Genomic DNA, 21,123 nt, shown 5'->3' on the forward strand with positions numbered 1-21,123 from the left:
TATGTGAAGTTACCATTGTACCATCCATTGAGCCTTCTCTTTTCTAGGATAAACATCCTCCCTTCTGTCATCTGATCCTTACCTGGAACAATCCCAAAGATCTTTGCTATATGTCTGACCTTCCTTGTATAATCTCCAGTTTTTCAACATTCTTCTCAACATGCCGCCCCAAAAAAACCAAAGTCTGAGTAGGGTTAAGCACAGCTGGACTACTGCCTCCCTTCTTCTGGACACAAAAGCATAGAACTAGAGAGAAGGCAGAGCTAAGAGATGCAATTGCCCTAAAATTGGTTGGACTCTCCATTTAAATGAAAAGTAAATCTTCAATCTCATTCCCTTCAAGTTTTTCTTGTTCCCAGCACAATCATGATGACTATTTTCATTAAAGCAATCCTCTTACAAATTACTGACTGGCTCAGGCACAAAACGCTAAATAGCTTCAATGTGGGACCCAAAACCAGGCCTTTTTTGCCACCAGATCCACTCCACAAAGAATACCTCAAATCAGCTACTTACAGAACATATGAAAGATGAGTCTGAAATTCCGATATCTTGGAAGAATTCTTAGATAATGATTCCAAATTACAGATGAGTATCTTCAAGTCCCCTCTGACCCAGCATTCAATGCTCCAGCTCACACCTGAATTCAAAAGAAAACATCACAGATAATGATTAAAAAAAAAAATCTGAACAATGCAAGAGAGAACCAAATGTGTTTTAAATTGTGTTTGCATATCACCAGGCAAAGGCAAATTTGAGAGACATATTCTGACTCCCTAGAGAGCCAAAAGCAAATTTGACTTGCTTTAATTGATCACAGTAGCCTTAGAATGCTCATTGTGAATTAATCCTCTAGCTAGTGCTGTGTACTTAATAGCTCAGAAAGTCAATATTCCCAACTTCCCAAACTATATCTCTCCACACACATAGTGTAATGTAATAATGTAACATTCTGGTTGGTCTTGGAACCAGCCTTCGTTTCAGTTGAATGATCACCACAAGAATAGCCAGGGATAAAATCTAAATTCTTTATTATCCCCTTTATAGTCATGTCTCCTTGCTTGGGGCCTGGACTTTCTGGAGGTCCTCCAGAATGTGTCTTGGTTTTTATGGAGGAAGCAGGAGGACCAACATCGTGGTCTGTCTTGAGGTCTGTCTCAGTCTGAGAGCTTGTGCTCCAGCCTCCAGCCACTGTCTTCCCCAGTCTATTCCAGTCCCATTCTGAGTCTGCCTGAGCCCTCCCCAAGTCTATTCTAGTCCCTCAGGAGAGCCACCAGGAGCTTGAATAAAGATGCAATGTCTCTCTCTCTGTCCTTGTTGGCTTCTTATATACTCTATCATAATTACATCATTGTAGGTATGAATCTTGTAGAATAAGTGTAGAACTATATTAAGTACTAAGTTCATGTACTGAACTAGAGAACTTTTAATCACCATGCTAAACTAGATAACCATTGTCTTATCAATTCCACTGATTTAACACATAGTAAGAATCCTTGTTTCAAGTAGAGTTCTGGCCCATAACATAATAGTACATTAATAAGTAAGTACATAATAAGTAAGTAACAGTACCTGTGGGGTACTATTTATTACTTTAGATATAAGTTCTACTTGCATCATATTTTCAGAGATTTTCATTAGACTTAAAAGTTACTTAGCTATTCAGACTTTAAATATGATTGATAATACTAATTAGAGATTAAAGGTTTACAACATATTTTATATATACTCTCTCATTAGATCCTCACAGTAATTCAGGAATCTTTTCACCATAACTATCATATTATCTTATACCTGACTGAGTACAGAAATGTTAAGGGCATAGTCTGTCCCAGGGACAGTGATCTTTTCACTATAACACACTTTTGTCATCATTTATTAGTACGCATGAGTAACAATATGATTTTTTGTTCTCTTGTTATTTTTTTTTAATTTGGGAAGCTGGAGCAATATTCAGAGATCCCTATGAGGAATTCCCTCTATCAATGTGAGCCTTCTTTGAAACTTATTCTCAAGAATTGCTAGATGGTATAGTGAATATAGGACAGATCTGGAAAACCTGTATTCAAATCCAGCATTAGACATTTACTAGATATGTAATTCTGGAACAAGTCACTTAATTCCAATTGCTTCAAAAAGTAATTACTGACACTAGAAAGTCCCCTCATGCTCACTCCCATCATAGTATGCATCCCTGATATTACATCTTTACATGTATTTGGAGAAATAAAATACTATTGAGAAAAAAATGAAAATACATAAAATCAATTAAATGTATTATCAAAGTAGATAGTAATCTGAAGTGGATAAAGTTTGAGCTGTCCTAAAAATACCTGTTTGCATGATTCTTGTGTATTAATTCTTATCTGGCACAAAGTAGTTGCTTAATAAATAATTCTTGGTTAATTCTGTTACCTCTTGCTTCCATCACCATTACTAAATTATTCAGGGAGTACCCTGTGCATCAACATCAGTCTTTTTAGATGGCATTTTTCCTCCTTGATCAAAACTCAATTTTCTCTGTGTCTTCAGAAATTTATTTCCTGTCTGTCCTAAGCTATCTATTCCTATATAATTCTACTTATTCCTTAGAATGCAAAATCTGTTTTCCCAAAATCTGAGGTACATAGAAGCTTGTGTCCAGTTTTCTATTCACCTAGCATGAACTTTAATCTTTTCCTAACATTCTGACCATTTCCATGTCCCAGAAGCCGGTTCCTTTTTATTGAGGAAAGTGAAATTTAGGATAAATTTTGCCTTTTTGATTCACAAATCTTATCAAGGATGAAACTATCATTAAAGCAACTCAGAAAATTACCAGCTTTTCTACTTTAGGAAGAGAGAGCCCTCAAGTGGATATCCAGGTAACTGAAAACCTCATCACTCTGGGCAATCTGGGCCAGAATTACCAAGGCCAGGAATGTTTTTTGAACTTCTCAACTGTGATTTCTTTCTGTACAATTGGTCTATAAATGACTCTGTTGATGATATCACTTCCATTCCTGCCTCAGTTGTTCTTCACCCAAATATAACATGTCCTCATGTCAAATTTCTGAATTTTCTCACAAATATATCATTTTAACAGATAATGTCTATTTTCACTTATCTTATTCCATGAGGACAGCTAAGTCAGTCATTGGATAGGGTGCTTGACTTGAAATTCAGGGAGACCTGAGTTCAAATCCTGATTTGACTCTGGTAAAGTCATTTAGACTCTCTCAGCCTCAGTTTCCTCATCTGTAAATGGGGATAATAAGAGCTCCAACCTGACAGGTGGTGGGAATCAAATGAGATAAACTATATAAAGTACTTATAAACTTTAAATGCCACACAAATGCTAGTTTTTATAATTTTTATTTTTATAGAGGTATAGTTGAGTCATTCAGTTCATCCTGTCAAATATCACCGAGACTTACAGAGGTCAAATTTGTCTTTAAGGGTTCATCTTGGTTTTAGGGGAGAGAAAAAGAAAGAAAAAAAAACGGATTAAAAAAGTCATACCGAGAAAGATAGAGGCACAGAGAGACTGAAACAGACTTGGGGGGTTGGGGGGTGGGGGGGGAGGGAGCAGAAAAGAGAAGAGGATAATGAAATTCCTAACAATTAGAACTATGTAAAAATAGATTGGGATAGAATGTGTGATGGCTTCCCTCTTCTTGAATATTTTCAATAAAGCTTCTTCAGTTGATGTATCTATAGGCCTTATTCTTTTTCAGGTATAAATTGGACCCACTTCTTCCAACTGTAGCTCTGGGGCTCACAGAATAGTAGAATTTCAGAATTAGAAAAGACTTCAGTGACCTTCTCCTCCAATTTATACCTGAAACATTTACTACTCATAATAGAATAGGCAAGTCATTTCCGTATCTTTGCGCTTCAGTTCCCTCAAAAAAAAAAAAAAAAAAAATTGCACAACCTACTTCACAGAGTTGCATTAAATAAACATTTTTGTAAACAGTATATATAACATATATACATGAGCTGCAAATATTAAACAAAATTTTAAAATAACTTTCTATTCTAAGAAGAATCTACTCAGGTCTTAATTAAATTAAATAGCTCATTTCATAAAGGAATAGAACTAAAGGAGGGAAATAGACCTTCATTTTTTTTCTTTTACTTAATACAACAATTGAAACTATTAATGTAAATGTAATGTTCTTTATTCATACAAAAAATGTTGATTGAGAGAACATCTTTTTATCTATCCCATTCAGATTTATTGAATAGTAAATTATCAAATAAAAACAACCATTAAAATGTTCAAAAAACTGTGAAAATTTTTAAAAATTTAAAAAAGGGGTTATCTAGAACTTTAAAAATCTACCTTTTTGCTGAAGAGCTTGGGAGAATGCTGATGAAGAAACAGATATCTTCCTTTCTGTACTGTTTGCACACCTGGAAGAATTTTTATCACTTTGACTCCAAAGGCAACAATGCAAACTTTCTGTTGATGCAAATTCTGAAGGGTGTGAATCAAGTGAACGAAAGTTGTTGTCAGCCCTTTGATCATCTCTGCTGAAGACAGAACTGTTCTTGAAGACTCCTGAAGGCCATTGGAAGTCAGCAGTGTTGTTTGATGGCAAACAGGAGAGTATGAAATTCCATGGAGGAATTTGATATGCCATGTCATATGCAATTATCATTCGCACAAAATCTGTGAAGACAGGAAAAAAAAAAAAAAAAAAAGCAAATTAGAAAGCAGGAGAGCATTTGGCTGTTACATGTAGAAATTTGATAACAGTAGAAAGTTCAAAAATGATTCTTAAAGCTTTCCAAAGTTTCAGTCAAGAGACTATACCTCTATGAACGAATATTCCTTATTCCTGAATAAGTTCACTCTGTCCTTTAGTTGATTTCTCAAGGAATGTATCATGTATGCATTGGCTGCTTATCTATGTTGCAGGAACTAGCCCCTCCTGAAATTCAAGGATAGTACTTGGGAGAAATGGCTAAGCTCCCATGTATGTCATTTATTAATTACAACCTTGCAGCCCCTCATGGTTATCTCCCTGATGAGCTAACACATCTGTATTCCCATGGTCAATAGCCAAGAAGATGGACCAAAGCCCAAAACTCCTGACGCATCCATACCCCAAATCACTGGCCTAAAGCCTTCTTTTTCTGTAACCCCATAAAAGCCCCTGCAATGAAATGGCTTATTGGTGTCTCATCCATGAAGAGGACACTCTGCTTTGGAACCTTGCCCAGTTCAGGATTCATAGGCTGAACACGGGACGCCCCAGCCACAGTGAATCAGAGTTGGTGCTCCCCCGAATTGATGATATTTCCTCTCTCTTTTTCTTCTATTCTGATTATTATATTAATAATTGTACTGGGTTTAGTTATTATCCTTATATGCTGGTTTTGCTATTGCAAAAGGTCTATTCTTTGCTGTTTTGAGTTATTATTATTAAAGTTCTTTTATATTTGGCTTCTGAAACACATGAGTCATTTGTGAGCTAATTCGAACTTTAAAATCTTACAACACTCTATCTACTCAAATTCACCAGTAGATCCATGATCTCATCAATGCCTGTTCATCTCATGTAACTTTTGTCTGCTATTGTCCCATAAATTCAACACAGGAGATCTTTCCAACATACTCCATGAAGCCCAATCATGGTGTGGAATTCTCAAAAGATATGTCAAAAAGAGAGAAAATCCTGAGACATTTCTACCATGCTAGAAAAATCTCAAATATGATTCCATCAAAAAATCATTGACAATTAAGACGGATATTTTTAGTAACTTGGAGAAAGAAGTTTTAGCTTTATCTACTGGTTTCCTCTCCATTGTCTCCAAATATATATGGATCTTTCCCATCCTTAAAAGACAGCACCATTTCCATACTCTTTCATACTATATTTGTTCTCCATTTCTCAGCCAAACTCCGAAAAAGTGTCTCTATACTCCTTATCTCCATTTTGTTTTCCCTCACTCATTTCTTGATCCTTTATAATCTGGCTCCAATTGAAACTACTCTCCCCTAAATTACCAATGCTCTCTTAGGGTGTGTTGATTAAGATTGGGAGGGTAAGGTAAATAAATAAGGGAGGGACTTTTAGAGGGGAGGGTGTAATAAGCTATAAGAGGATAAAGGGAGAAGATAAGGTAAGAATGATGGGGTAAAAAGAAAGGCTGAAGAGGAATATAGTAAAAATAAGATGAAAGAAAATTCACAAATAGCAATCATAACTTTGAATGGGAATGGAATTAACTTACCCCCAAAATGGAAACAGCATAATGAATTAAAAATCAAAATCCACAATATTTTTCTTTACAAGAAACACATTTAAAAATGAGAAATACATAGATTTAAAATGTAGGATCAGAGTAGAATTTATTATGCTTTAGCTGATGTGGGAGAAAAAAAGGCAGGGTACCAAGAATGGTATGTTAGCAATACCAGATATTAAACTGTATTATAAGACAAAACTATCTGGTATTACTAAGAAATAGAAAAGGACATCAATAGAATAGAGTAGATATACAACTTACAGCAGCAAATAAACATAATAACCTTGTAAATGACAAGTGTAAAGACAAAGATTTGGGAATAGGAATTCATTGTCAGGTAAAAAAAAAATCATTGAGAAAACTAGAAAACAATATGGCAGAAACTGAGTGTGGACTAATATCTCACACTATGTACCAAGATAAGGGCAAAATGAATACATGATTTAAATAGAGAGATTTTACAAAAAAAATTTGAAGAATGTGGAACATGTTATGATCAGCATTATGGATAGATGAACAATTTATGAAAAACAAGAGATAGAAGGCAAAATTAGGTATAAAGCCGATAATTTCAATTACATTAAATAAAAAATGTTTTTTTAAACAAATAAAATGAATAAAATCAAGATTAGAAGGAAGCAGAAAATTGGCGGGAATGGGGAGGGTTACCTTTTATTAGATAAAGGTCTCACATCTAAAACATATAAAGAATATTGTCAAATATATAATAATATGAGTCATCTCCCAAATGATAAATGGTCCAAGGACATGAACATTAGTTTTCCAATGAAGAAATCAAAATAACTTATAATCATTATTGATTTTTTAAAATGCAGATTAAAAAAAACTTGAGATATCATTTTACATTTATCAACCAGATTGACTAAAATGATAGAAGGGGAAAGTGATGAATGTTGGAAAAGATGTGGAAAAATTGGGACATTAATTCATTCTTGATGAAATTGTGAAATGATCCAACCTTTTTGGAGAGCAATCTGGAATTATGTCTAAAGAGTTATTAAACTATCTATACCCTTTGATCTAGCAATACCACTGCTTCACCTATTTCCAAAGATTATTAGGGGAAAAGAAAAAGAACTTATGTGCTATATGTGTGTGTGTGTGTGTGTGTGTGTGTGTGTGTTTATATACACATACATATAGACATATGTCTGTGGTGTGTGTGTGTGCGTGTGTATGTGTGTGTGTGTGTGTGTGTGTATCCATTTGGGTCTAATAATAGCCTTCTCTAGAGCAGGCAGTGACAGAAGGAAAGAGAAAAAGAAATTTACGTGAAAATTTTGTTATATTTTCAAAAGAAATAACAGGTTGTGCATAGATTTGCAATTTCATATAAAATCATCTTTTTATTTTATTGATATAGAAATTCTTATTTTATTACATAAGTTAAAAAGAAAATAAAAAGAAATTACTCTTCCCTAAGATAACAATGATCTCTTACCTGCCAAATTTGATTGTCTTTTCTCAGTGTTCATCATGCCTGACCTCTTTCATATGGCCCTCTCCTTTTCTTGTTTTTTTTTTTTTTAATAACATTATTATCTCCTGGTCCTGCTCTTATCTATCTATCCATTCCTATTATAATTTTATGATGTCTATTAATTATGGGCATGCCCCTACCATTCTTTCCTAAATTCAATTCGCTTTTCCCTCTATGTTTACCTCCTTCATCAGCTCCAGGAATTCAGTTATCATCTCTCCATAAATGACTTCCAGATCCTATAGCCATCCCCATTCTCTTCCTGGAAATTTAGTATTGTATCACTAGCTGCCTAAAGAGTTTGTCAAACTAGTTGTTTCATAGGCATCTTAAACTCAACATATCCAAAACAGAAATCATTGACTAACCCAAAACTCACACCTCTTCAGAACTTTGCTTTTAACATTGAATTCAATACTATCCTTTTAGCTACAGTGGTATTATTGACCCCTTACTCTTCACCCACACGTTCAATATTTTATCAAGTCTTATCCTCATCTATGTTGATTTTCTTCCACTCAGACTTCCATCACCCTAGGTCAGACATGACTTCCTTTTGATTAGACTATTGCACTGGCCTCTTAACTAGTTTCTGCTTTAAGTCTCTTCCCATGCTAACCACCTTCTGCATATATGCTAAAGGGGATTTTTGAAAGTGCAGTTATGCTCATGTTTTATACATCCTCACATATTCAAAAAGCTATTACTTATAGTAAAAACTCCTCTCCTTGGCATTTGAAGTGCTTCAGTTTCCATTTTAGCCTTTTTTTCTTTCTTTCTCACTCATTACTCCCTTCCATGCCCACTAAAATTCAGTCATACTGATTTGTTTGCTCTTCCTCAAATATGATAGTCTCGCTTCTATCTCTTTACCACTTCACTGGCTGTTCTTCATATGAGGGATGAACTCCTTCCTTATTTCAGCCTCTTAGAAGCTCTACTTTCCTTTAAAACTCAGTCTAAACATCTTCTACCTGAAACCTTTCTTGATCATCTCCTTCCCCTTTTCTCCATCAGATGCTACTGACTTCTCCATCAATTCTTTTTCATCTTCTTTAGACACACTTCACAGATTTCTATTTATATGTTTTGATTATAAGAGGGATGATACCCCTTGGGCATATATACTACAGACGCTTGACTAATCCCATTTAGTCAAGAACTTGGCATTTGGGGATTAAAAATGAGAAATAAAACAAAATGCAAGCAAATGACAAAAAGAATGAAATTGCTATGTTGTGGTCCATACTCATAGTCACAGACCTCTCTCTGGGTACAGATGGCTCTCTTCATCACAAGATCATTGGAACTGCTCTGAATCATTTCATTATAGAAAAGAGCCACATCCATCAGAATCGATCATTTTATAATCTTATTGTTGCTGTATATAATGTTCTCTTGGTTCTACTCACTTCACTTAGCATCAATTCATGTAAATCTCTCCAGACCTTTCTAAAATCATCCCCCTAATCATTTCTTATAGAACAATAATAATCCATAACATTCATATACCATAACTTATTCAGCCATTCTCTAACTGATGGGCATCCACTCAGTTTTCAGTTTCTTGCCACTACAAAGAGGACTGCCACAAACATTTTTGCATATGTGGGTCCCTTTCCCTCCTTTAAGATCTCTTTGGGATACAGGCCTAGAAGAGACACTACTGGAACAAATGGTATGAGCAGTTTTGATAGCTTTTTCACATAATTCCAAATTGCTCTCCAGAATGGTTGGATTAGTTCACAACTCCAACATCTTGTCAGACTTTTAATGGAAGATATGGAGATTGCCTAAGTAGGTACAATGGTAGGTATTCAATCTACATAGAACTTGGGCCTTGAGATTCCCACTTGCCTTTTTTATTTTGCATTTCCTTCCCTAGTAAAAGCAAAGTAAATTTAATACAACAAATACTTGTTAACTACCTACTAAGTGCCTGACTTTGTGCTGAATGCTGAAAATATAAATAAGAAAAAGAAAGATTGTTTTTGCCTTCAGGGAGCTTACAATCTAAAAGGTGAAGACAATACACAAAAGTAAGGTGAAAAGGGAGGGAAAGTACCAGAGAATACTGGGTTTCAGAGCATGATGGTAACCATAGTGTCAAAACCCAGAACAGTAGATGACAAATGAAGAGCTCTCTGGGATTCCATAAAGGAAGGCTTCTTGGAGGAGTGGTAACTGAGGCTGCTAATGAAGTGAAAGTATCAGAGCTGAAGCAATCTATAGGAGTTTCTGGATAATGAGCTTCTTGGGGGTGGAAGAGAAGCTGATGTTAAAGGTGGAGTCAAACCAAACAAAGCAGCTAATGGCAAATGGACACCCAACAGTAATCTCAGAATGGAAATAATCAGAGTTGGAATCAGCCTAGGAAACTCAAGGAATCAGCCTGTTTCCTTTAATTGAAGCTGCCTAATGGCTTAGAGAGCTTGTGAATCAGAGGAGACATCTCCCAAAGTGAAATGATGACCTTCTGCCCAGGTCTGCAAGGAGAAGTAGACCTGAAGGGAATGGTTTAGACTGTAGAACTGGACCAAAATGGAAAATACCTAGTCAGTAGCCTTCCCAACTGCATCATGTCTTAATGTATTCAATCTAGGCTTCTTGAGAGAATTTAATAGTAGTGAAAAGTAACTTTGTCCTCTTTGGTGTTCAATGAATGCCATTTGTAGACTCTGTGTGTGTGTGTGTGTGTGTGTGTGTGTGTGTGTGTGTGTGTGTGTGTGTTAAGCATTTCTTTTGTGTAGAAAAAATAAACAGCTGACCTAGATCTAAGCTGCTCTGGGTACTGAGTACCTTTCTGTTTCTGCCCAAACTTCTGATTTAATCAAGAGTAGGAGAAGAGGAACCTTTCTCATTAAAGTCCAGGCTCCCTGAGGACATAATCTGTTCACTTCATGAGTGGCTCCACAGAGGGAAAATATGGATGTATACTTCAAAGTCTTTAAAAAATCATTTTTAAAATCACTTCTTAAAAAACCTTTGTTTGGATAATTAGTTCTGGATCATCCTGTTTTATCTCTACATAGGAAGAAAACAGAATTAAAAAGAGCTCAATGAATATGAGATATTAGAGATTAGAAAAAAATTGACTAATACAAAAAACCTTAACAATATAACTCATTAAAGGCACATTAGCAAATTAATGGCATATGACAAATTCAGCATATAAATCTGAATGGACAAACAGTTATTTTAGGCCTTTTATTAAAAGTAAAATCCTACCATGATTCTCTTTCTGAAAAGTTCATTTTTTCCCCAACAACTGTTTTTTTTTTTTTTAAATCAGTCGCTGTCTCAAGGGTAATCATGTAGTTTTGTTTGTTTTTTTTCTTGTTTAACAAAACAAAGAATATATAACATGACTCATTGGCTGTATTAAGTTTTTCAACCCTAATAGATAGATGCAGTCAGTTGGAATGAACTTTAACCTCATGTCCTTGACAAAGAAACTGGGATGAAAAGTGTAGTTAAGCAATAAAGAGATTGACTCTACAATGGACAGTGACTTCTTCATCAACTTCATCAGAAAGAAAAGAAGGTCCAACATTGTCATTTTATTTTCTTTAGTAAATGCTGTTTTATTCCTCAGATGGAATTAGTTTTGCTCAACCCAACTAGACAGGATATTCTCCTTTTAAATATTCAATGTATATTTTTACTTTGTTGTTGTTTGCTTGCATTTTGTTTTTGTTCTCATTTTTTTTTTCCTTTTTGATCTGAGTTTTCTTATGCAGCAAGAGAATTGTGGAAATAGATATAGAAGAATTGCAGAGGGGCAGCTAGGTGGCACAGTGGATGGAAGTCAGGAGGACCTGAGTTCAAATGTGACCTCACACACTTAACACGTCTTAGCTGTGTGACCCTGGGCAAGTCACTTAACCCCAATTACCTCAGAAAGAAAAAAAAATGCACATGTTTAACATGTATTGGATTATTTGCTGTCTAGGGGAGGGAGTAGAGGAAAGGGAGAGAAAAAAATGTATTTTGAAAATAAAAAGCTTCATAAAAATAAACAAACAAATAAATGAATGAATGAATAAAAATTCCATCTGACCAAGGATTTGATATCAGGCCCAGATATTTCATCCAAGAATACTCCAATATGGAGACAAAAAAAGGTAACTAAAACATCTTCTTACAGGTGGCCCTTCATGATATTTTGATCTTCCAGTGGACTCCCTCTACCAATTTCTTTGGAGAGACAGGGAGAGAAAATAGAGAGAAAGGGAGAGAGGAGAGAAGAGGAGAGACAGTCAAATAGAGACAGAAGTGTAGAGAGAGAGAGATTCAGAGTCAGAGAAAGACAGAGAAAGAAAAGAGGGAAGAGAGAGATTCAGAGAGGGACAGAGAGAAAAAGAGACAGAGACAGAGGCAGAGAGAGAGAATAGATGAGTGTGTGTATGTGTGTATGTGTGTGTGTGTTTGAGTTTTTATATGTATATATATGTGTGTGTGGGCGTATACAACTAGGGTCACAAAGTATCAGACATGATGGAAAGGATATGTGACTCTTCCAATGTCATATAGCCAATATAATTCAAAGGCAGAACAGAATCAAAGTCCACTCTGCCAAAATCCAGGGCCAGCTCTTTAACAAATTCACTTCATTTACTTCTCTAAAAGAAAGGATTAACAAAATATGTTCATTGTCTCTCCATAAATTCTAAGGGTAGTTTTTTAGAAAGTCTTCAAAGGAGCTTTTTTCTGGAGAGAAATTATATGTAAGGCCATATCATATGAAAGTCTAAGTGTTGAATGAAGCAGGACAGTTTGAGAGTCAAAGAGAATCAGAAAGAAGAGACACAGAATCAGAACTGGAAGGAACTTCAGAAGGTAGTCTGCCAATCCTTCCCTAGACAAAAGCTACTCTTCTGTATGTTCTACAAGTGGTCCTCCAGCCTGTGGTTGAAGATCTCTAATGACAGGGCACTTCCCATCTCTCCAGGCAATTATCCTTTAGATAGTTCTAATTGTTAGATTTTTCCAATGTTCTCTCAGAGTATTCACTCATTGCTCCAGCTTCTTCCTTTAGGGACCAAGCAGAACAGCTGTCACCTCTCTTCCAAAATTGACCTTTATCTTGACACTGGACTTTGGTGGCTCTGGAAGAGAAATTGAGGCTGAAGATGCTGAGCAGCTCTGACCCACTTATATCCAATTCAAGCACAAGGGAAGATATCACCCTGGTGATATTATTGGTCCTTTCTGAAAAGGATGAACAACAAGCCGGAAGAGTTCTACAGGAAGGACAGAGGAAAGGACTTCCAGAGCAGATGGTATTAGGTAAATCTGGTTACACATATTTTGAAACACAGGTTTCACTATAAATATGGTGAGTTTAAACTGAGCTCCTCCCACAGAAGCTGTGTTTGTTCAAAAGTGTAATTAAGTCTTAGGAGAATGTTTGTATTCACTGTTTTTACCATGTTATCTGAGAGTAATAGTCATTGACCCTTGGGGAATCAAAGTACCAATTTAAGAAGAAATTGGGAATTCCTCCTCCTCCTCCTTCTCCTTCTCTTCTTCCTCCTCTTCTCTTCCTCTTCCTTCTCTTGTTCCTCCTCCTCCTTCTCTTTCTCTTCTTCTTCCTCCTCCTGTCTTCTTTCTTCTTCTTCTCCTCTCCCTCCTCTTCCTCCTTCTGCCCCTACTTATTCTCCTCCTCTTCCAACTCCTTATCCCCTTTCTTCTTCTCCTTTCCTTCCTCCTCTCCTTCCTTTTGTTCCTCCTCTTCCTCCTCCTCCTTTTTTCTTCTCTTCTCCCTCCTTTTCTTTCTTTTCCTCTTCTCATTCTCCTCTTTTTCTTCTTTCTTGTTCTTTATTTTTACTTATTCTTAAGGTTTTCTTTTTCAAGAAATTGGGAAAATTCACTTTAGTTCTGCAGTTTTCATTTTGATTTCTTGAAATATAGCTCTGAAAAGACAGGCTTTGAAAAGCTTATTGTGTTTTAAGTGAAGCCACTTGACTCTGCCTTAAAACCCAAATCACTCTGCATTTATTGAATAGCCAATAGTAGCTACCCAAGCTCAGTGGTTTATTGTTTAGGTTTATTTTTAATTAATTGTTTAGATTTTTAATGACTCAGAATGGGTACAAATAGCAATTTTTTTTTCTATTCTGCCCAGAAATTCTGAGAGTCTCTTCTTCCCAGATTGATATCTTTGTGATGGTAAATTGAACCATCTTTTGACTCAACTCTTACCCAGCCCTCAGATGTAGAATGGGCATGGCCTCAGATAAACTGAGACCTGGGAAAGGCCTTAATTTAGAAAGGACCAGGTCACTCACTGCATCCTGGGCCGCTGCTGGACACCTTGAATTTTGTCTCTCACTGGACTTCAGTGACTACAGAAGAGAGAGTGAACCTAAGATCTTTGAGCAGCTCTGCCCAGCTCATATCCAATTAACACATAAGTTAAGACATCATTAAACTAGTACTCCTCGGAGATTTTTTTTTCTTAATGTGGATAGATTCATATATATAGAGAGAGAGAGACTTCAATAACATTCTAATCAGAGTGAGAAGAAATAAAAGACTGTAATTGTTAATTAGATGTCCTCCAGTTTCATATGAAAACTTACATTATATTGACTCAATGAAGAACAGGATGGAAGGGGGAAGGATGAAATAAATATTGTCCCACACATATGGGTTATCTAAAAGTATGAAATCAAGATTTTAAATATATTCTCTGATTGATCTATCCCCTAAACTAAAATTTCTAGATTCAAAAGAATGACATAATATTATTATTATTATTTTTAAAAAGACATGATCCTTAGCAAGTCATAACTTGGAATGGTCTCTTTTCTTAAACATATGTCTTCCCTCTCTTTTGGGTTTGATATTTTTGATATGTATGAAACTTGAGGAGAGATGTTATTCATAACTGTTGAATCAATGTAAAAAGGTTTACAGTTAGATTTCTTGAGACAAAATCTCTCATATAGTGAGGGGTTTCATAATGATTTAAGAACAAAAAAAAAAAAAAAAAAAAAAAAACTTACCCCACTGGAGCAATGCCACAAAGAATTTTTGAAAACGCATCTTGTTCTAAGATGTGGGACTGGAAAATTAATCTGAAATGGAAAAAAAAAAAGCTTTAAAGAGAGAATTATATTCAGAAAATTATATATATGTGTGTGATGTGTGTGTATGTATGTGTGTATATATATAAAGCAGAGTTTATTATTGTAGTTTTATCTTCCACGGAGAAGGCCCCTATGTAACATGCAATTACTGGCTACCACCAATCTATTCCACTGCTCATCCTACCTTTTACAATTTTAAACAATCATATAATCAACAGTATTCTGAGTTCTTTTATGCCAAAACAAACCAAAGTGGATTTCATAGAAGAGTGACTATTTTTAACTAAGTGGAAATACTCACAATGTTAATTAACTATCGAACAGTAAATCTCACACTGTGAATGTTATTGGGAGATCTCCAGCCCTCACATACAATTGGTCACCTCCCCAGCTCATTTCCTGTCTCTGATTTTCATTATAGCAGCTATAAATCCAAAAGGTCACCATGCTGGCAAGATGGCAATGCACACATTCATTTCTAAAATAATTTAAATTATGATTTTAGGAACTAATAGCCTAATGGGGGAAAATAAGTTAAATTACTCCCATGAGGAAAGGTACAGGTAGAAACTTAAATGACTTAAAAGCAAATTATTTTTAAAGTTCCAATTATCTATCTATCTATCTGTCTGTCTGTCTATTTATCTATCTATTTATCTGTATGTGTGTATGCATACAACCACACATTTATGTTTATAGACGAAGGGGAGTCTCTGAAGAATAAAGACATTGGAGCTAAGGAGCATAAAAATAAAACTTATAGAGTAATGATTAGCATGCATTGATCAATCAAACAATATATATTTAAGCTACTACCATGTGTCAAGGACAAAGCTGAACCTGGTAGGTTGGGGAAAATTTGGCAGTCTTTGTACTCCACAAGCTTAACCTCCATATTTATTGTGAACAACCTCTCAAGGCAACTTTCATTAAAATAAAAGCTCTTTGAAGACAAAACAATTAAATATTTCCCATAAACCCTGAGGCACCAGAGTTAAGAAAACATTACAGCTAGTTTGGGTCTTGCTGACCCATACTGATTCTATTCAATGAAAAACACCTTATTGACAAGGGGATCCATGAAAACATTGATCATCAGTACAAATGTGGACGCTCTTTTGCTCAAAACAGTTTGTGCACATGTGCCATAATAAACAAAAATAAATTACTATTTATAAGATTTTGGCTATGACCAATGTCACCATCAAAGTCTCCTCAAAACTTCAAGAGTTAGTAGTTGACTCTGTTCCTCTTCCCAGAAAACCTGGTCCCAAATCATTCATTTCATTGTAAGTATTGATTAATCTTTTTAATATCTTGTTAATATTCTTTCTCAAGTTTAGACTTTTCCTTTTTTACCTTCTTTTCAGTAATGACAAGAAATGTTCTTCAAGCTTCAAGATAGAGCAGAATTTGCTCATTTAAAAAAAAACACACAAGATAGTTCTGTAAAATAAATCCATCCTTCCTTGATGTAGTCCTACTTCATTTTACAGAAGAGGAAACTGAGGTCCAGAAAATATTAGCAACCTGTTAAGGTCACACGGTTAAGGATGGAAATGGAACTACAACTGAGGTCTCTAGGTTCTTGGTCCAAAGCTTTTTCCACTGCACTGCACATATGCATCTTTAGAAGGAAATCCAGATACACTCCATAATCTCTTACTCATTTCTAACCCCATTTCTTCACTTCTTAACTTTCTTTTTGGGGGAGGCATAAATACTAATTTATGCTGGAAACTCCAGAAGGTTATCAATTCTTATTATTGTTATTGGAATATGAATTTCTCCTCTGAGGTCATCTCTCCCTAAAGATCAGTGGTAAATAACTAAGCTTTCCTGAGACATTAAAATTTCATTTCAGTATCGAACAAACATTTGTCTACCTACAGCTAAAGCCTGAACAGGATCTCAAAAGCAAACAGTATCAGAAAACCAGGTTCGGACAGGATATAGAATAGCATGTACAAAGATCACAGAATCCCAGCAGCTGAGAACTGAGTCTTCGAAAGGACATCTTAGTCAAACCTCAACCCTACCAAGGGCCCAAACTGCATAACAGTACAGACTTGACTCCTGGGAAAAATTAGTTTGAGGCTAAATAAAATCAGTTTGAGGCTAAATCAAATCATAAATAAAAATCATTAAAAATAAAAATTATGGATGCATAGGGATCTTTCAAGAAAAAAAGAAATTTTTGATGCCCTCTGCACCAACATCCTAATTTGTCCCTGGGAAGGCTAGGGAAAATCTGATAAATGCCACCTTGTAAGATGATACTCACTAGCTACTAACTCTTCTGTAGATAAGGTTGATTAGAACAGCAATTGTCAACTTTTTTAATGTCAGGATGCATTTATGTTCTGTAAAATAATTGAGGATTAAAAATGATTAAGGCATCGGAGTAGAGAAGCAGAGAAAATACTGGCCCTGTAGTCAGGAAGACCTGAGTTCAAGTTCAATCTCAACCAATTACCAGTTGTGTGACCTTCCTCAGTTTCCTTATCTGTAAAATGGTAATAATAATAGCACTTATCTCCCAAGATTATTGTGAAAATCAAATGAGATAATTGTTATGAAATACTTATCTCCATGCCTGGTACACAGTAGGCTCTATATAATTGTGACTAATGTTATTGTCCTTATATTCAGGATTTTACTGGCACCAATTGATAGAAACTTGCAAAAGCTAATTGTGAAAATTTGCAGTGTAAGAATTTACACTTCAGAATACAAATTGGAGTTTTGTTGATTGTCTGAACTAAAGAACGTGAGGAAGAAAATGTTAGTCTAGACTAAAGTAAAAAATGTGCTGAGTATGGTTTTTTTGAAGAGCTGATTGTTAAATATTTATCATCATATAGTAAGTTCTCCTTATCAATATTTATTGGAGTAGAAATTAAAAAGCTTAATTTTATTATATATTGTTTTGGCAGTGTAGATCCTCCAAAAGGATCTCAAGGTATATCGACCTAAGATGTAGGAGAAAGGGCAGCGACTAGTCTGAACTCTCTGGAATCCCCCTTCAAACAACTTTTTAAAATGCCTTAAATCAAATTCTGGAGCCACAGAATCCATAAAAAGAAAGTGGGAAATAGTTTCCCAGCCCAAGACAACTTAGAAGGTTAGAGAGAAAGGTCTCTTTCACCAGGATGAGTGTGGATCACAGGCTGCTCTAACACAGGCAGCAATGCTCCTGCTAACTAGCTAGCACTCCATCAGACCAGGAGGAAGTCTTAAATGGGACTGAATCAGTAGCAACAGGGCCTGCTTCTCGATCTCTTAGCCCATAGATTGTGAGGGGGTCAGACAACTTGTCAGAAGGTTACAAGGGTTCTTTTGCTGTCACTGTGGGCAGGGTTCTAACGTATTATCCATATTCAGATCCAAGTCATAGCCCTAAGTCACAGTTGCAGGATGAGGAGGAACATGAGCACACCAGACTTTGAAGCCCCAAGAGAGCAGTAGGAATACTGGTCATAAATCCAAAGCAGAAGAGAGTTCCTGTGCTTAATTCACAGACCAGAGCACAGGACAGGAAAGTAGTAAACACATTTCTCCTTAGATCATACCTCCCTGAAAGAACCCAAAGCTTACAGACATTATTAGGATACTTAGGAGTATAATTAGACAGAGGGCATGGGTATGACTTGAATATTATGAGATGATTAGTACAAAAATGAAATTAAGGGATGAGAAAGAGGAATCCACTAGGAGAAGGAAAAGGTGAGAGGTAGAATGGGTAAATTATCAAAAGAGGCATGAAAGACTTTTTACAGAAGAGGGGAAGATGAGGGAGATGATGGGGAGTGGGAGAAGCATATGAACCTTTTTCTCATCAGATTTGACTCAGTGAGGGAATAACATGTACACTCAGTTAAATATAAAATTCTATCTTACCCTATAGGAAAGTAGGAGAAGAGGATAAAGAGAGAAAGGGGCTGAGGATCCTGATAGAAGACAGGGCATATTGGAGGAGGTAGTAATCAGAAACAAAATACTTTGGGGGATAAACAGGGTGAAAGGGAAGGGTGGGAGAGAGAGAGACAGAGATAGAGACAGAGTAAAATAAACAGAGGGGGAAAGGGGATACATTTATAAAATAACTAAAAAATTTTACAGCAAGTTTCTTTGCTAAAGGTTTTATTTATCATCAGATAGAGAACTGAGTTAACATTTTACAAATAAGAGCCATTCCCCACTTAATAAAAAAGGATATGAACAGACAGTTTTGAAACAAAGTAATCAAAACTAGTCAGAGTCATATGAGAAAGTACTTTAAATCACTATTAATTAGAAAAATGCCAATTTAAAAAAAGACTGTGACCACTCCATATATATCAGATTGACTAATAAGACAGAAAAGGAAAATAAGAAATATTGGATGGGGTGTGGAAAATTTAAGATATTTATACACAATTGGTGGAGTTGCAAACTGATCCAATCATTCTGGAGAGCAATTTGGAATTATCCCCACAGGACTCACAAACGATTCATACTCTTTGACCCAGCAATACCACTACTAGGTATTACTAGGTATATATCCCAAAAAGAGCAAAAAAAAAAAAAAAAGAAAGAAAGAAAAGGACTTATACATATGAAAATATTTATAGAAGCTCTTTTTGTGGTAACAGAGAGAAGAAATCCATCAAGTGAGGAATAACTGAGCAAATTGTTGCATGTGATTGTGAGGGAATGCTATTGTACTATAAGAAATGAAGGGCAGGATGCTCTCAGAAAAATCTGGACTTACATGAACTGATGTATAGTAAAGTGAATAGAACTGAAAGAGCATTGTATACAGCAACAACAATATTTTATGCTGATAAACTGTGAATGACTTGGTTGTTATCAGCAATACAGTGATTCAAGACAATGCAGAATTTATGTTGAAAACAATGCTTGCTGTCTCATGAGAATGGACTGATAGAATCTGAATGCAGGTCCAAGCATACTTTTTAAAAATTTTCTGGGGGTTTTTTTGTTTGATTTTCTTTCATAACATGACTAATATGGTAATATGTTTTGCATGACTGCACATGTATTACCAACACAAAATTTCATGTTTCGTCAATGGGAAAGTGAAGAGGAGGAAAGAATGAAGGGAGAGAATTCAGAACTTAATTAAAAAAACAAATGTTAAAAATTGTTTTTACATGTAATTGAGAAAAATGCAATATTTAAAATTTTAAAGTCTTACATAAATGGAAATGTACTTACACAAATCAGTTATTTACTTTCATTCTCTTAGTCACCTCTTGTTTTGGTGTCACTAAGGTCTGAGATTTATTTACACCTTTGGTATCTGCCCCTTCTTCAGATACCCTGAGAATTGTTTCCTCAATGGGTCTTCCGTGTACAATTTCTCCAGTTCAGCTGCTTCTTTTAGCTTTGTTCCTGCCTCTTCTCTAAGCAGATTTGGGACTATGGTGGGTCTCTCTATGTTTATTTCATTGTCTTTAATGGTTCTGAAAGTTTGATATGAAATTTTTTTCAGATATTTTTTTTATTTTTCATGTCTGTTGTCTTTCCAGATGCATTCTTAAATGCTATTGGTATAATTTTGTGTAGTAGGGTCTCTTACAAAGTTTTCTTTATTTTTATTTTACCTTTGATTCCTTCTTACTGTTGATGAGATTGTCCCAATCAAAATCTTCTATGATTCTTTTCCACAAGAATGTATAAATGAGCTTCTATTTAAAATGGTGTTGCCCCAGACTGTTCAATACTGTCACTGAGGAGAAAATGGCAAGGTCTTCCAGATATTATTGTCTGTAGATAACATTAAGCCCTAGAACATTGTAAAGCCTTCCTTCAGAATAAGATTCATAACATCTCATAAAAGTCTGTCCTTGCCATTCACACAAGAAAAACCAAGTGGATGATATATGGCTATGGTCTAGATACATGTGTAACATGTGCAACATATTGACCTTCTCTAACAATGAATATATCTTAGAAAAATGTAGTAGTATGAGAATATCAATCAAATTGAATAGGAAGTGAAAGTTAGGTTGTATTGCCTTTGAATTAATAAGGTTTTTTTAATGACCCCAAATTTCTTCCCTAAGGAGAGATAGAATGGCACCAATATTTTTTCCAGTGTACAAGCCGCAGTCTCTAAAGAATAAAGTTGATAAAGTATAAAGTATCACCAAAGGGGAATGCAGAGATGTGTGATGGATGAGAAGGAGCTGCAATATATTGGGATGTAAAGTAGTGGTGTCAAAATCAACTAGAAACAGGGGGTGAGATGGGGGGGTTGTATTACACAATACATGAGAATCC

The 21,123-nt window shown here is 35.4% G+C and overlaps 1 protein-coding gene across 1 annotated transcript in view; it reads right to left on the reverse strand.

Moving 5' to 3' along the window:
* The window catches only part of LEPR (leptin receptor), an 84,658-nt gene that overhangs the window by 53,758 nt on the left and 9,777 nt on the right, over positions 1 to 21,123 (reverse strand). The window contains exons 2-4 of the mRNA XM_051996847.1: positions 5,109 to 5,226; positions 4,328 to 4,657; positions 517 to 640 (exon numbers count right to left, since the gene is read on the reverse strand). Of these exons, the coding sequence (XP_051852807.1) occupies positions 517 to 640; positions 4,328 to 4,657; positions 5,109 to 5,226 (572 nt within the window). The remainder of the gene's footprint in view (positions 1 to 516; positions 641 to 4,327; positions 4,658 to 5,108; positions 5,227 to 21,123) is intronic.

This window comes from Antechinus flavipes, chromosome 4, assembly GCF_016432865.1.
Source record: "Antechinus flavipes isolate AdamAnt ecotype Samford, QLD, Australia chromosome 4, AdamAnt_v2, whole genome shotgun sequence".
NCBI lineage: Eukaryota > Metazoa > Chordata > Mammalia > Dasyuromorphia > Dasyuridae > Antechinus > Antechinus flavipes.